At 33.9% G+C, this 17,110-nt stretch overlaps 2 protein-coding genes across 2 annotated transcripts; one reads left to right on the top strand and one right to left on the bottom strand.

Annotated features, from left to right (window-relative positions):
- Positions 1 to 1,971: 1,971 nt before the first annotated feature.
- LOC111383901 lies at positions 1,972 to 4,054 on the bottom strand. Its single transcript, XM_023008088.1, has one exon. The coding sequence runs from the start codon at positions 3,915 to 3,917 to the stop codon at positions 2,487 to 2,489; it is 1,431 nt and encodes a 476-aa protein (XP_022863856.1). The 5' UTR covers positions 3,918 to 4,054; the 3' UTR covers positions 1,972 to 2,486.
- Positions 4,055 to 12,147: 8,093 nt separating this feature from the next.
- LOC111383902 (vacuolar protein sorting-associated protein 60.1-like) lies at positions 12,148 to 17,064 on the top strand. Its single transcript, XM_023008090.1, has 3 exons — positions 12,148 to 12,420; positions 13,497 to 13,648; positions 16,661 to 17,064. Exons 1-3 carry the CDS (start codon positions 12,352 to 12,354, stop codon positions 16,803 to 16,805), a joined length of 366 nt encoding a protein of 121 aa, XP_022863858.1. The 5' UTR covers positions 12,148 to 12,351; the 3' UTR covers positions 16,806 to 17,064.
- Positions 17,065 to 17,110: the final 46 nt, after the last annotated feature.

The following is a 17,110-nucleotide window of genomic DNA, read 5'->3' as shown; positions in this document are numbered from 1 at the left end:
GTACGACAATTATTAAAAGAATATTTGTGAAATATTTCTATACAATAGTGTTTATCAATAGATAGAAACGAGTTGTTAAAGAAATTTTAATACAAAAATGTGTTGATAAAAAGTTGTTTAACTTCGCCCTTAATTGAGTTCCATTTTTTAAAAATATATTTTGTAAAAAGTAGTTTTTTTTAAAAAAAATAAGGAGAATAAACAATACCATTACGGCTTTTGAGTTCGGGCATTCAATGAAAAGGCAAATGAATAGGAATTTGAGTTATTAGACTATAAAATTAGATAATAGCAAATACGATCGCATTGAATGGATTTTATCCAAATATTTTATGAAAAGGATGGGCGTCTCTGGCAATGGAGCCTACTTGCTCAGAAATGTACCTCATCTTTCTTAAAGTAATGGAGTGTCACATGGCCCGGTTTCACGTAGGGATGTCAATTGGGCCGAGCCGGCTCGAGGCTGGCCGGCTCGGCTTGTCAAAGCTCGGCTCGTGGGCTGCTATTTGACGAGCCCGAGCTCGAGCTCGAGCTGAGCGGGGGGTCACGTCCAACGAGTCGAGCCCGCTCGACGAGCGGCTCGTGGGCCGAGCTCACGAGCCCACGAGTCGACTCGTCCAAAAAAGTGGAAAAAATTAAAATTTTATCAATAAAATTGGAAAATTTTGCAAAGAAAAAATAAAAATAAAAATTCACGAGCTCGCGAGCCGCTCGTGGGCTCAGCTCGGCCCGGCCCACGAGCTTGTGCCTTGTGAGTACTCGAGCTCGTGGGCCGAGCCGAGCTCGGCTCGTGAAAAACGAGCCACGAGCTCGAGCCGAGCCGGCTCGGCTCAGCCCACTGCCACCCCTAGTTTCACGGGGTGCCTTTCTTCTTGGCACAGAAAAAGACATCGTGCGGCAATAATCTACTCCACTAGACTACCTTCCGCCTTTTCTCTATCGCGTCGGGACGAAAGAAAATTTGATTACAATTTTGTAGAAAATTTACAATAGAGAATTTGAATGTATTAAAAGTAAATTGAACATTGATTGATGAAAAATGAACATTACAATTGACAAAAGCAGAAAATTACAATTGCTGGTGCAGGGGACGGACACATGTGAGCTTGAAAGATTTTTGAATGACTAATACCTCCTATAATAACATTCTGAACAAAAACCTAAGTGACAGCAGTAGACGTTTAAAAGACGAGGAATCATACTAAACGTTTACTAATATCAAATCTATTTTACAACTGAAATAACTATTACAATGAAAAGAAAATTACAACTCAAATTTGAAATAATATTTACAATGTGCGGCCGAAGTTGGGCAAACTACGGCTGCAATAGTGTCAAGGGGCTAAGTAAAGTTGTGATCCTTGACACCCGGTCACGCTGAAGCAGGGATTACAAGAAGGTTGTCCGCCATTCCTATATCTTTTTCTTCTGCAATAGTGTCAAGGGGCTAAGTAAAGTTGTGATCCTTGACACCCGGTCACGCTGAAGCGGGGATTACAAGAAGGTTGTCCGCCATTCCTATATCTTTTTCTCCTACGTACATAAGGGTTCTGGTGTCTCTTTTGAAGGATTGAAACTGACTCGTACATTTAGAGAGTTCAATTTTTCCTACTGAGGATCCCAAATTATCCACCTCTTCATTGCCAATGACAGTCTAGCCTTCTGTCGAGCTACCTCGAATGACTGCCGATTATTAAAAGAAGTGATGGATATCTAGAGTCGACATCAGGCTAGCAAGTTAACATCATGAAATAAGCCATATCTTTCAGCCCATATACTTCAGAGGAAACGCAACAGCTAATTCTTTTTCTTGGAATGGAGCTCATCAAACTACACAGCAAGTATTTGTGGTTGTCATTTGTTAAATGGTGGAGCAAGAAAAAAATAATTACTATCTTTTCCCTCGGCTTCACATCCACTGTGTTTTTGACAAAACCACATCAAAACTTTATAGAAAAAAAATCTCATTAGTTCAGGCTAAACCAAATGTCATTGGAAGCTAAATCTAACTTGAACATATTTGGCAATATTACATCTCTCCCTTCTTTCCCTTTCAAACTACTGAATGGAGGTTAGAGTACTAGTTTCCCTCAGACAACCTCCAACTGCATAAAAAATGCTAAGAAACCACAAGACAAATCGAAAGAGGTGCATCAAGCGTCATTCTACACCATTCAATGGGAACAATTTCAACCAAATAATTATAAACATTCCCCGAAAAGGTTTTACAAATGGAAAATTAGACCAATTTACAGATCTTTTCTGCATTGAATTTTAGCATCACTTCACGACTATCAACATGGTGCATGTGCTTCATAGCATATATCTTCATCTAAGAAAATGAAATGTTATCAGCAGATCATTTTAGGCTTCAATCCGACTTCCAAGTCACGTGGTCTCGAATAAAGTCTATCAGTAAAAGGACAATCTAAACGAACCATCAAATGTAAGGTCCAAGGGCTCAGTATACGACTTGACTTGAAAGCTCAATCCATATTGTTGATAACTTGTTGTAAATGGTCAAGAACAATCCGAGCAACAATATCGGGAGAAAACTTTCTGCTCATGTCGTTCCTTGCCTGTCTTCCCTTAGCCTTAGCTTCCTCGGGATTGCTCATTACATGTCTCATCAGAAGTTGCAACTTATCAACAGAGGGTTCTGCCCATAAATGCCCCTTAAATGGTCCTTCTTCCACTTCACTCATTCTATCAACAGGCAAGGGATAGCTATTCTCATCGGTCAAATACTCAGTTGGCCCTGACCAGTTAGTAGCAATCACCGGCAATGACATTGCCATTGCCTCAACCAGGGGCCGACCCCATCCTTCCCCTCTAGATGGAAGAACAAATGCATCGGCCGCTTTATAGAGTCGAGGCAGATCAACCTGTGCTATATGTTCATCTATAACATAAACGCGAGCCCAACCATTAGTTGGTTTCTCCAAATCCGAACCCTCCACGTACTGAATAATTTTGTTACCAAAATCTTTATCCGAGTGATAAGGATTCGTCAACAAATACAATGCAACATTATCAACTCCAGAAAATTCCATCAGATAAGACTTCAATAACACATCCCACCCCTTCCTATGCTCCCATTTAAACACACTCAAGAAAACAAACCTTTCATCCAAATTTAATCCTGTCAAATTTGATCCAAGTACTAGAGTCCCAATGGAGGATAAGTCCAATGGCTTGTACTTGGATGGATCATAAAATTCCAAATCAACAGACTGAACAATCTTCTTGACCTTCAATGGATCGACCCCACTTCGCGTAAAAGCATTAACATGGAACTCAGTAGGAACCCAAACAAAATCCATCCCATTACATCGCCCTACGTGCTCGGAATTCACTCTCTCAGTCTCAAACATAGTCCTCCCAATTACAGACTTAAAATTACCATAATCAAGTGGCGGGCACGGCAGGGTATCAAAAAGTGGAGGATACCAAGCACCTGGCTCACTGTGACAAACCACAACCGTCTGATTCAATCTGCATTCAGATTGGTAAAGCTCAAGAGCCAAATTCCTCATTTTCAACGGCAAACCCTCCCAGAATTCTAGATTTACTTGATCCCCATGTTGTTCAATGCTCAACCTGAATCTTGAATTCTTTTGGGTTTTTAGGTAATTGCTTAACGCTAATATATAAGACCAAGCTTCTGAGCTATAACCACCTCCTGAAAGAAAAGGGGCCATCCATAGAACACAGAACGGAGATTCGGAATCGGCAGAGGGCATTTGAGTATTTAGATTATGCTGCTTCTGAATTGGGTTTGGACGGAAAAATTTTAGGAGTTTATGGCGAGAAAGGATCGATTTTAGATTGAATAATTTGCAGTGATTTGTTTTGGTTATACTGAACGAGATCGCCAAGAACAGTACTAAGATAGACAACACAAAAAAGGGTTTCATTTTCTAAATCAAACTCGGAGGTGATTTTCTGTTCTTGTGCAGCTGTGCTTCCTTCGAATCCATCACTTAGGTATTGTTTGATAGTGTTCCATCTTTCACTTCAATTTTGTTTGAGACCCATTTTTTTACTTTGAATTGAATTTCCATATTTTGTGCCACATAAGCCATTTTTCATGAATTCAAGGAATTGCAATTCTCTAGCATTTTTTTTCGATTTTTTTTTTTTTATGTTGTAGTGAAAACAAATTCTAAAAATTATTGTAAAAAATATTTTCGTTTAATCGATAATTTTCATATAAAATAAGGCCAAACGAATATTAAAAGATAGATAATTTTTTTTTTTGACAATGGAAACATATTTAATCTCCAATACCAGTAAATTCTATCCTTTTAATTGACAATTTTCATATAAAATAAAATCAAACGAACACCAAAAAATAATTTTATTTCAACATTTTTCATGTAAAATATTATACCAATCAAATATAATAATTTACAATTCTCAGGAAAACAATTTTTAGGCAATTCATTTTCATCTTTGCAATAAAATGGACCCTTACAGTTATGCATATAGAGTAGGAATGTCAATTTCACTCATCGACTTGGACGATTCATAGCTCAACTCGAAAAAAGTTCAAGTCAACTCGAATCAACTTGCGACTCGTTGGAACCGTATCGAGGCTCGGGCCTAGCCTCATTTTCAAGTGTTGGCTCGAGCTCGACCCACATGGCTTGATCAGCTCGTGTCTTGGAAATAAGGCAGCTGCGGTTAAAGGGTTGTTGCTCTAAAAAAAAAAAAAAAAAAGGAGCCAGCTAAGCTCGAAAAGGTCTAACTCGAAAGCTCAAGTCGAGCCCCATTTTTTCTATCAAGGCTAGGGCCAAAAAGAACTCGATTCGTTTTTAATCGAGCCTTCAATTTCAGCTCATGGTTCAACTTGACTAGACTCATTTACATTCCTATATATATAGAGAGTGAGATAGGGTACTAGAATTTGCGAACGGTGGCTCTAGCCTTTTCCCTATAGCATCGACAAATTTACCAAAGGCAATGGTACAATTTTATTTGTGAATTTCAAAACTAGTGATTTTAATATCCAGCTCTTTTTTGTTCATTTGCTGCTATAACTTGAGGTTAAGAACATGTTTGGTAGAGATTTTAATTCAATTAACATCAATTTTTTTATCGTTATTTTACTATTCCAATCGTCCTTTTTGAATTCTTTTCTCATAGGTAAGACTCACTTTATCTCTAACGATCAAAAAAATCAATTAACAAATTCAATACCAAACAAACACTAAAAAATAAAAAACTACTTTTAAATGAATTCTTACTTTCAAGTTGATTCCAGTCAAATGTCGTGATTACTTACTTTCTTGTAACAAGAAGTTAAAATCTATGCGCAATAGCTAAGCACTGAAAAGTTATTGCCTATGTACTTAACACAGTCGAACTATGTTTTAATATTTATCCCCAGTTTGCTTCTCATTATTTGGCCATTAAAATGAAAAATATGATCGTTATCCATCACATCAAGTCACTATATTTGAATTTCTATCTCTTGTGTGGGATCCATAACGATTATATTTTTCATTCTCATTTTTACATTGATGGAAAACAAATTGGGCCTTGGTTATACTTACAAATGATTATTTTATTTAAAGATCTTACTGCATGTACATCAAAATTTATATAAGGGATTACATAATAATTACATGGCATTCTATCATTCGTTAATTTAAAATACAGGCAACTTTTTCATCCAATATTTTCCCTCCATGTCATATTCGGTAACGGTTTATATACATTTTTTATGTACAAATAGCAAATCCTTTATTAAATTAATATATATAATTTATCTAAAAATATATGTTGAAAAAAAGTATCAAATCTAAACAAAAAAAGTAAATTTATATAATTTAAATTTAGATTATGTTGAACAAATTTTGTCTATAATATGTTAATTTATATAATAATAATAATAATAATAATAATAATAATAATAATAATAATAATAATATCAATTATAAACAAAATAGGTAAATTTATATAATTAAAATTTAAATTATGTTGAACAATATTTGTGTATAACATGTTAATTTATATTCATATACTTCACTTTGAGCCACCAGAATGTGAATTGAAATATTTAATGGGTTCATCAGAGAACAGTTATTTTAAACTAGCCACATATTGTCATAACATAAGGAGAATTAATCATGATTTTCGACGTTCTTTGTTGAAACTAATGCCAGCATTAGCTTCAAATACTTCTTTTGCATTTGATGATTTACTAATTTAATATAATGCCTAATTCTAACCGAAGGAACGTTCATGAAATATAAATACGAAGGAATGATAATTATTATTGCATGTCATGATCTAAAGTCTAAACATTCAAATTTATCATCTTATATTTGACGTAGTCAATAAACGGGGATGTCGAGAACTTTGCTTTTGATATTTGACTAGGGAATGTATAAAAAAGGGTATCAATGAAGTTTATCCAGATGCACATCATAGAGGCGAGATAGAAAGTCAACCGTGTGCTGTATGGACTATTTAATAAAGGTCGGGTTGAACATGGGACATATCACAATTTTACAGGAATAGTGTACAATTCAATGGCATCAAATAATATAGTCATTGAAATCACTATTTATGAAAGTTTGAAAGCTATCAGCTCTTGCGATAATTGAGTGGATTCGCAGCTAGTTGCATGAATAGTTTCATAATGGAAGTGAAAATTCACAAATACATAAAAGAGAGCTAACCCCAACAATGGAAGAAAAAATTTTCCAAACTCTCGAGGTGAGAAAGAATGTATATGGCCCTTAGATCAAATTCAATTTGACATGAGGAGTAGACCCAACCTATGATATGTTATGAATTTGAATAACACCACATGCACGTGTAGAAAGTTTCAATTGGACAATTTTTCATTTTCACTTGTAGTCATAGCCAATATGCATAGGGGTTTTCAACTCATAAGTTATGCTGTCATTATTACAAAACTAAAATTTAGCAATATGATATGTTAAAACCAAAGTGAAATTGCTATCATTGGAATATATAATGTGTACAATCCTCCCACTTCTTACATAGCCTAGGCTCTTCCCCTTCACACATTTCTAGAGATGATTTGGCAACGCTACTTGTCCATGTCACAATATATTGCCATCTACTCGATATCGAGAGCATTTTTGAACATGCAGTCCATAATTCCCCAAAAAAGTCAAACGACTGTTGTAGCAAATATATCGCAAATCAACATGCTACATCAATGACAAATGATACATAAATAACTACATATATCATATGAACATACATAGTATAAGATTGTGCTTATAGCATCTGGTGGTTAAGATTCATCCTTCACACATCCTCAAACCATTTCTTAGCATTCATGATTTTTGAATACCAATCCACGTTCAACACTAGAAAGTAGAAAGTCTATCCACATCTTAGAACTCTCTATGATTTAGGGGATGATTTCTTCTTAATCAGATTGGCCTGGCGGAATATATTGACGTTCATGACTATTTTCTTCTTCGCCTTGATTGAGAATGAAGAACTAACATGTTGTGATAGTAATAACATCATTTTGTCCAATACCTTCGGCTTCATAATCTTACTTGCATGCTTTCTAGCTTCTTTATCCTCTCGTTTACCCTCTCGTTTACCCTCTCCAACCCTTTCATTTACACCATTTTCCACCATCTCCATCATCCTCTTGTATAGACTATCTGGCCTATTAGTCTGCTCAAGCACCTTATCCATCCTCTCCATCTCCCATTTGGATTCCATTGTTGCAACAACTGTCTGATGGTAGGGTTAGGCCCAATCAATAATCACACTCTTTCATGTTTTAAATTCATATCTTAGATTGTAGGACATCTGTCTCAAATTGCACAATATTTGTCGATAACTTGTAATTCTCTGTGTCCGTTGCTGACATGAGTCCACTTAAATGCTCAAATAAATATTTGAGGATATAGTAGAACGCGAGTGTGGTGCAAGAGGTGAAAAAGATTGACATCATATACAAGATCGATTAGGTTTAGGAGATCAACTCGATTTAAAAGATCGATGCAATTCAGGTTCCTGCTGTGGTAGAGAAGATGAGGACGGAGATTGTAGTTTAATAGGATAATGCTCTTAAATAAATAAGAAGGTCTAAAATTAGTACATTCTTTTATCAAATAAAATATGATAAAATATAAAGCCATGTACACACTCTCTATCTAGATAAGAATCGAGATAGGAGCCTCTTCTGTCGGCTAAATACTTTCTTATCGCCAACTTGGCTGCCAATGTCGGGATAGCCTCGTACATCCATACCGGCAACACTTGAAAGTATTAAATATAGAAATTTAATTAAGACCCCCGTTTGATTCTAATTTTTCACCCAAAAAATCAAATTTTTTTATTGTTACTTTATTAAGTCAGTTGTCATTTTTTACTTTTTTCACTTACAGGTAAGATTCATTTTTTTCTCTAACGATAAAAGAATTGATTTTCAAAATCACTACCGAACAGACCATAAATATCATATTATAATGTTTAACATTTACTTGCACGACCAGTGGAAAGTCGTAGGCATCATATTTACGTTCGACCTTCGACGATTTAGGCATCATTATCCCTTTTTAAAAATAAGGAACGTGTCCATAAAACACCTCTGATTCCATTGATAGTGAATGCAACAAGATCGTCTATTGAATCCAATGACAAAAGATTGATGGTCATTGTGCCTTTTTTTTTTTTTTTTTTTTTGTGGCTGTCTTGATGCCATAAACGAATTTTTTAGGCCAAAACTAATCGATTGAGCATTGATTAATATTTAATTGATTGACTAAGTGATGAGAATTTACTTAAACATGCACAGCAAAATTTAACAAATTTCAATTTCCATTCAGGATTCAACTTTATATTTAGATAAAAACTGTGATAAGAAATATACATTTTCTTTTAATTTGCAAACTCCTTCGCATTATTCCTTTCCAGCAACTTGAATCTGCCCTTCACAGCTGTCCAATTGTCCAGCCTCCAATGAAATCCACATAGAGAATGGACTGCAACTGCTAGGCTTTTCCTCTTGTGTCAGCAAGAATAATTGAAAACCCAATGGATCTCAAACCCTAGTCATATATTTATATAAATCCAAACGGGCTCGGCCAGATCCGGTCCATTTTTAATTAATCCATTTAATAAAACCCGGTCCGTGAATTAATCAATCTAATTAATTAATTCGGGAATATAAATAACAAATCCAATTAATTAATTTATCCAACGATTGTTAAATTAGTCAATTGGGAATTTGCAACCTATCAATTCTCTTTTGTGTGCGACCCATTAGGTTCCCGACCACGATACCTAACGACGTAAAATATTATTTTGATCTAATCAAAACTAATAAATTAAATACTCTTTTAATTTATCACAGATTCATACTCGTCGTCCCAGATTGACATCTAGCAATGTATCAGGGCAACACATGTGACAGGAAATGTCACGTGGTATGACAAAACCAAAACTGTTCGTTTATCATGAAATTATAATCCCTTCGTCAATATGATCTGATCCACTACGAGATATGGAAGTGTGTCAATCTCGATTATCGATCATATCTTTCATTCTTCTATTAAGTCAATATGAGTCGAAAACTCTTTTTGACTTATAAGTACACCTTGGCCAAGAATTTCGTTATTGACTTAATTGAATGAAATGCAGATCACAATCTCTTACTATCTAAGAGGAACAAATCCTCTATTGATCATTCACAACCTTCATATGGTTCTTGACATACCCGAACGATGTCGTATTAGCGGCCTTTGGCAGAGCAACATCCAACACCGTCAAAATATCACTGTCCTCATATAAGGTACTATGATGACCTCAAGTTGTAGGACCAATTTCATTGCCGAACGTTAGAGATTAACCACTGACACTCAGATAGTTATCTATGTGGAATCTCTTAGCGGGTCTCCAATGTTTTGTTCTATAACAAAACATCCACGTGTTCATTTAAGTGTCACCACACTTTAGCTCGTGAGATCAGCTACTTACTTCACAAGTAAGAAATGCCACACGTGATGGTCTAACTGTATTAACGAAATTCGTATCTCGTTATTACTTACGACCACGGTTTATTCAAGATCCAATTATATGTAATTCGTATATTTAATATTATTTATCACAAAATTAATTTAAATAAATAATAGATCTCGGCAAAATTAAATGCATTAAACATATTAAAAGCGTTTACAACCTAAATCGATTGGATCTAGGGCATAACACTTACACTAAGCATAATGTTCATACGTTGTAGCATGGTGGATTGCACATAAGAAAGAAATGAAGGAGATAATGATGAAAAACTCAACCCAAACCGAGTGTTGCATTGCATGTCTATCTTGTTTAATCTTATCTAGTAATTCATATCGCACGCATAGAAGATATTTAATGAAAGGACAAATGTCTAAATTATCTTATAAAATATATTCTACTATATAAATACTCAACTACAATTACCATAAGAGCCAGTTTGGCTTGATTTTTGAAGTTAAAAACTTGTTTTTGAACATGTTTGGATGATATTTTGAAACACTTTGTACTACTAAAAGAGCTTTTAAAAAAATTGGTCTAATGTAACTTACTCAACAAGCTCTTCCATAAAAAGTAAAAGTCACGCCAAACGAGATTTTAGAAGTTTTCGAGAAAAAACTGATAATACAAAAATAGCGTCCATGATGCCTAATTGAATAGTATAAACATTACTTTGGAGTTTTTGAACTACATGGTATTCTATGTAGATGATTCATTGATGCCTTCTCGAGACGTAAATAAATAAAAATTGAGTCTTTAACAACCTTGCTACAAATACAGAAATGGTTGACAAGATATTGGACAAAAAAAAGTTTAACTAGCCAATGCAATGTTGCCACTCGTATATTTGTAAAGATCTCTGTACATTTCATCTGTACAAAAAGCTTAATTCAGTCTTTTAACTTAGAATATGTTTGTCTTCACTTTAAATTATTGTTTTAGGTACTTATTTGGTAGTATACAAATGCATACAATCCAAAATAATTTTCTTTTAAGATGGGTTGAGGGTACTAATTGAATGTATCATTAATAACTGTTTTGATTAGAATATGTTTGTCTTCACTTTAAATTATTCTTTTAGGTACTTATTTGGTAGTATACAAATGCGTACAATCCAAAATGATATGCTTTTAAGATTGATTGAGTATGCTAATAGAATGTATCATTAATAACGGTTTTGCTTTAACGTCTACGGTAGATATGAGTTATAATGTTCACAAATGTTGTCACACAAACATTATAACTCATGCTTATCGTGGAGATTAGTCTATTTTTGTCATGAATAAACTTTCAGTCAAGAGTTCTAAAATTTCTAAAAAATACAAGAAAATTTGACAAAATATGCCCCAACTTGGTAGAAATTAAAATCAGATTTTTAATAAATTTTAATAAAAATTGATTAATGTGTGATCGAAAATTTGTGGAGCCCATAAAATATATAATTAAAATTAATTGTTAACTTTGACTTAAATTAAAATTTGAATTCAATAGCAAACGTTGCCATGTGAACATTATAACTTATGCTCATGGTGGACATTCGATTAATTTTGTCATTAATAAACTTTTAGTTAAGAGTTCTAAAATTCCTAAAAATGCAAGAAAATTTGATAAAATATGCCCATGTTTGGTAGATATTAAAATTAGATTTTTATGTCCTATTTGGCCCCCATTTTTTAGAAATAAAAATGGGTAAAATAATATTTTTTTTGAAAAATAAATAGTTGAAAAAGAAAGAAAAGTTTTCCATTTATGTGTAATATTATTTTACGGAACATTCCATTTTTCTCTCTCATATTTTCAACCACACAATCTTCTGTAAAATAATATTACATGTAAATCGAAAACTTTTTTTCTTTTTCAACCACTCATTTTTCTAAAAAATACTATTCCCCCCATTTTCATTTTTAAGTAATGGGGGTCAAACGGGGGTTTAGTAAATTTTGATAAAAGTTGATTAATGTGTGGTTTAAAAGTTATGAAATTTATAAAATATATAATTAAAATTAATTGTTGATTTTGATTTAAATTAAAATTTGAATTTTATACGGTACCAAACAATGGCAAAATGATATCTAGCGCGTAAACAAGCTTCCAAATGCTCAACGCGTACAGGAATATGTCCATTGGTTTCAATTATTTTATTTCCTGGAAACTTCGCTAAATCTTCCCCTTCCCCTTCCCCTAAAGTCAGATCACAATTTCGTAGATTTGAGTTGATCATTCTTCCAACACAAATAAAAAAAATCAAAATTCTTCCTAATAATCTCTATTTAACTGAAACTCCAATCCTCACTGCAATAATCGAAGAAGAAATCCAAAGAAGAAGCTATGAGGAGAGTGTTTGGAGCGAAGAAAGACAAAGAACCACCTCCCACAGTTCAAGACGCCTCCGATCGGGTGCGTACCTTTTGACGCTTTCTATCTTGTTTCATTGATTTGTATCTAAGTTCTGTACTCGAATATTTGGATTTTTTTCTTGTTTGAATCTATTGTTGAGTGATCTGTGATTTCATATCCCTTAATGTTGCAATTTATTGCATATTCAACCGCCTTTATTTTATTTTATCATTTTTGTTATTTGTATGTCTGCTATAATTCATTTTCAACTGCATAAATCCAAAAATATTTCCTACATTTTAACCACCCGTTTTTCAAAAATTTACAGTTACCAAAGCTCATTAAAAAAAAAAAAAAAAAGGGCTCAAACATAGGCTTAGTGTTACTCTATACCATTATTTTTATAAATTTAGACAGAGAAGTTTTATGTGAATTCGTCTACTGTTTGGAAGTTGTTGGAGAACTAGAATATGTTTCTGAAGTGCTAGGAAGGATGTATAATTGCAGTACAGAAGCTTGTCCTTATCATACACGAACACTATTCAAGCTTTTAAGTGCGTCTATTCTTGAGAGCATGTGTCCAATACTCCTTTGATTGTCCATATGTGTTCAAAAGAAAAATATGTATATTTTCAACACTAGATACTCATTGCAGGCTCTTCAACTCTTCACCTAAACTTGACGATTGAATATGAGATGTCAAGTAATAAAATCAAACCTCTTAAAGTTGTAGAACTTCTACATTTAAAAGAAAATAAAAGAATGAAATTATCATCGAAAGATTTTGACCTTGATGGAGACATTATTTAATTTATCTATAACTGTGTTCGATGCTTGACATTTTAGGTGTATGCAAGGATTCACATCATAAGATTTGATATAATTGCTCTGCGGTAAACATGAGCAATGCCTACTACTATTAATTCAGTAATTAGGAAGCATTAAAATTGTTATCTTCCTTATATGCTGAACCTTGGCTTCTAAGGGTTGCCTTTCATGGTTGGTGAAATGAGAACATTGTTGCTTACTTTGAATGTTGCTGTACATTTATACTATAGAATTGATTGCTTTACTTCCCTGGGATCTTGATAACTATTCATTTTAGATGTTGAGATGTCTTCCACTGTTTATATCAGATCAATAAGAGAGGTGACACAGTTGAGGAGAAGATAAATAAGCTTGATGCTGAACTGGCTAAATACAAAGAGCAGATCAAGAGGACCCGAGCAGGTCCAGCGCAAGAAGCCGTCAAAGCTCGAGCCATGAGGGTTCTCAAGCAGAAGAGAATGTAAGTACTTTCTCCTCTTTTTTGTTGCTTCTTAACTTTGGGGAATTAGAAGACGCACATTTTGGTGACTGAAATCAGAAACATTTTTCTTGCTAATGATATCAAAGGATCTGTTTATGCTTTTACTTGAGGCTGAGTTACCTTGAAGTTTCAATTAAAAACTGTGATTTCTGGCTGCTCTTAGAGCAGGTTGATTGTGGAATGTCAAAAATTAGATGATATGGTTTTAGCGTGTTAAAATAAGAATTCATTAATAGAAAAATGATAGGTGGAAGAGGGGGGGTGGGGTTTTACCAACTCTGGATTATCAGCATGCTGAAATGTGGATCTGTTTTTGAAATTGGAAATTTACATGGGTACAAGTACAAGATTGCATTAGAGTTATAGTTTTGGGGAGTACATCAAAAAACTTGTTCGACATTCTTAAGAATTATTATATTACTGCGTGAGGATTAGAGGACCTTCTTCCATAGGAATTCAAGGTAATCCACCTTCCAAAATAGTGGGAGGAAATATTAAGATGTTCAGTGGGATCGATGAAAATGAAAAACGTTCAATATGAATTCCCAATATTATGCTGACATTTATGAAGATCAGAAACTGAGCAGTAGATATGCCACTGAATATGACGTCCACAACCTCCAGATTTTCTAGTGTATCATCTTGTTCAATTGATTATACTATATAATAGCACAGGTAATCCACATTTCATTTGTTTTGATTTAAATGAAGATTAAGCCACTAACACTATGTTGCTAAGTACATCGTAATCTTCACTTCTTTTAGTAGTTTTGAGAATTACCATCATAGAGTTGTAGCTCCCGGAACATGATAAACAAAAAGTTTCTAAAGTTATTTATACCTAATTGTGGGGAAGATGTATGTTTGAGGGAAAGAAAGGTAGAGTGGAGAAAGTGGGAGAAAATAAAGTAGGGAAAGTTAGATTTGTTCGCTTTTTCTTTTTTCTTTTAATTTGAAGCGAAACTTTAAGAAGGAAATAAAGTATTAATAACATCCACCTCCTTGAGATTTTGTTCAATATACAAGAAGACCCTTTGTGGCTCTGCCTATTATTGTTCACTCAGATTGACCTCTATATAACAAATGCCCCTCATGTTAACAAAATGCTTGTATGATGTCACATAGGAATGTTAGCACAAAAAAGGCTTGAAAATATAATGATACCCTTGTATTTATTTATGCCAATTGAAAGCATTGGATTTTTTTAAAAAAAAGTAAATAGGCCTTAATAAATGCTTCTTCCCCACATTTCCATTCCCTCAACTAGGGTTTTTCGTGTAAATATTAAAAGGGATACCTTTTCTTGACGGCTATCTTTGATTGCGGAGGATAGCATTATTATTGGAATCGCAAGGGTTGTCTGTGTTTATTGAACAAACTTCAGGGAGGTGGACTGTGGATTTAGTCACCCTAAAAGAAATGACTCGGCTGTAATGGGTATTTTCAAGGAAAAAATCTTAAATCAAATTTGAAAGGTGTAGATTAAGCCCCTTTTTGGGCTCCATAAAAAATAAATTTTGGGGAAAATATACTTTGGAATAGTGATTTTTTGGGATATGTGTGGTTAAAAAATAAGGAAAAATTTTGTATTTACGTATAATATTATTTTATTGGAGAATGTGTAGTTGAGAAAAATACATTTTTTCTAAAAACCTATACAAGTAAGAAGATGATAATGAGCCAAACTAGGTTGATGCTTCTTCCATTTTATCTCTTTCTTTCTACTCATGTGATGAGTAAACTGGGAGGCAAAAACATGAGGTTATGAGGTCACCTTAACCACATAGCAGCATCGTATCTGTCTTCATATTCAACCTGCTCTTGGCTAGATCGATGAGTTCTATTCCTATTGAAGGAACTTTAACAGTAAGCCTCAACATTTGGAGAGTTTATTCAGTATATTCAGCCCCTGTTTGAACCCCATTTTCTTCAAACTCATTTTCAATTACACACTTCTAATAAAATAATTTTGCATTTAAACCCACATATTTTTCCAATTTTTTAACCACACGTTTTTAAAAAAAATCACTATTACAAAATCAATTATTCCCAAAAAATGGGGCTTTAACAAGGGCTCAATGTAATGCTTAGATTTAGGGAAGTTGAAGGATCCTTGTTTGTTCAACATCTTCCATCTTTCAGTAGTACTAGGACATGAATATCAAAAGCTCAGCGCGAAATTCTAATAGTATTTCATCTTCTGATACTCAGCTCTCCAATTGTTTCTTCGACGATTACTTTTGCATAATTTATAAATAATGATTCTGAGTGATAGCTATGTATCACGTGAAAACACATACTTTCTTAGATTTTCATGGGATCTGTACTGTGCCTCTATTCGGGTAAACTTATTGGTAAATTTTGAGGAGGAATAATATCGGGTCTCACGAAATATATGGATAATAAATTGGGAGTAGTTAGGAATGTGTGGTGAAAATTAATGTTCGACTTTGACTGTATAGAAAAAGGAATTTATAAGCTACTTTTAAGGAAAGATGGTGAGTCTATATTTCATGGATCTATGTCGATGGTATAACGTGATGTTTTGCATTTCTGGAAGATAAATGTTGCTGCATTTGTTTGTTATCGCAAACTTTAGATTAGTGAGGTTCCTTATGCACATTTCACCTTTTAATAGCTGAAATTCTACATTTTTTAGAAATAGAGTCACATGTTATATATTTTGCCAGAAAGTTAGTTTTGGTTGAAATAGTAAGAATGTTTATCATCTTTTGGGATAAGCATTTATATGTGTTGCTTATTATATCGGTGACCTATCTTCACCCTTGCTTGAATTCGAGTCTTGGGTATTGCTTACATAGATAGATGGAAATGAATGACATTATGCTACACTTGGAAGAACTTTTTTATCCTAATTTATCATGATCTTCACTGACTTTGGTCTTGCTCAATATGCACTTGGAATTATTCCGAACACGGAAAGATGCGTGTTGATGTGATATATACATCTTTCTTGGATTTTCTGTACAGGTATGAAGGTCAACGCGATATGCTATACAATCAGACGTTCAACCTAGATCAAGTTTCATTTGCTGCTGAGGGGATTAAAGATGCGCAACAAACAGTATGTACTGGGAGTTTGCACATGTTTTCTTCTTTCAAAAATCTCATTTAACTTTTTATGACTCATTTAATCCGTGCTTTGGACTGTTTTTGTGAATGTTAAAAGCATTTAAAGTCATAGTTTTCTGACTTCTTACCTGCACGAGGAGTAGAACATTCCAAGGATAAATGCTGAATTATTGTGGTGTTTCTGTTTCCAAGGGCCAAAAATGTGATATATGATTTTGAACTTCCAAAGTTTGTAATGAACTGAGCCATCGTCTGGAGGGACTTAATTTTCCTTTATTTTATATAAGAAGGGATTTTATTCAGCCTTTCTAGCAATATGCACTCGTTATGTATTTCTAAATAAAAATT

The sequence above is a fragment of the Olea europaea genome, unplaced genomic scaffold (genome assembly GCF_002742605.1).
Source record: "Olea europaea var. sylvestris unplaced genomic scaffold, O_europaea_v1 scaffold279, whole genome shotgun sequence".
Lineage (NCBI taxonomy): Eukaryota > Viridiplantae > Streptophyta > Magnoliopsida > Lamiales > Oleaceae > Olea > Olea europaea.
The sequence above is the reverse complement of the archived record's forward strand: the minus strand, read 5'-3'. Positions and strand labels throughout refer to the sequence as shown.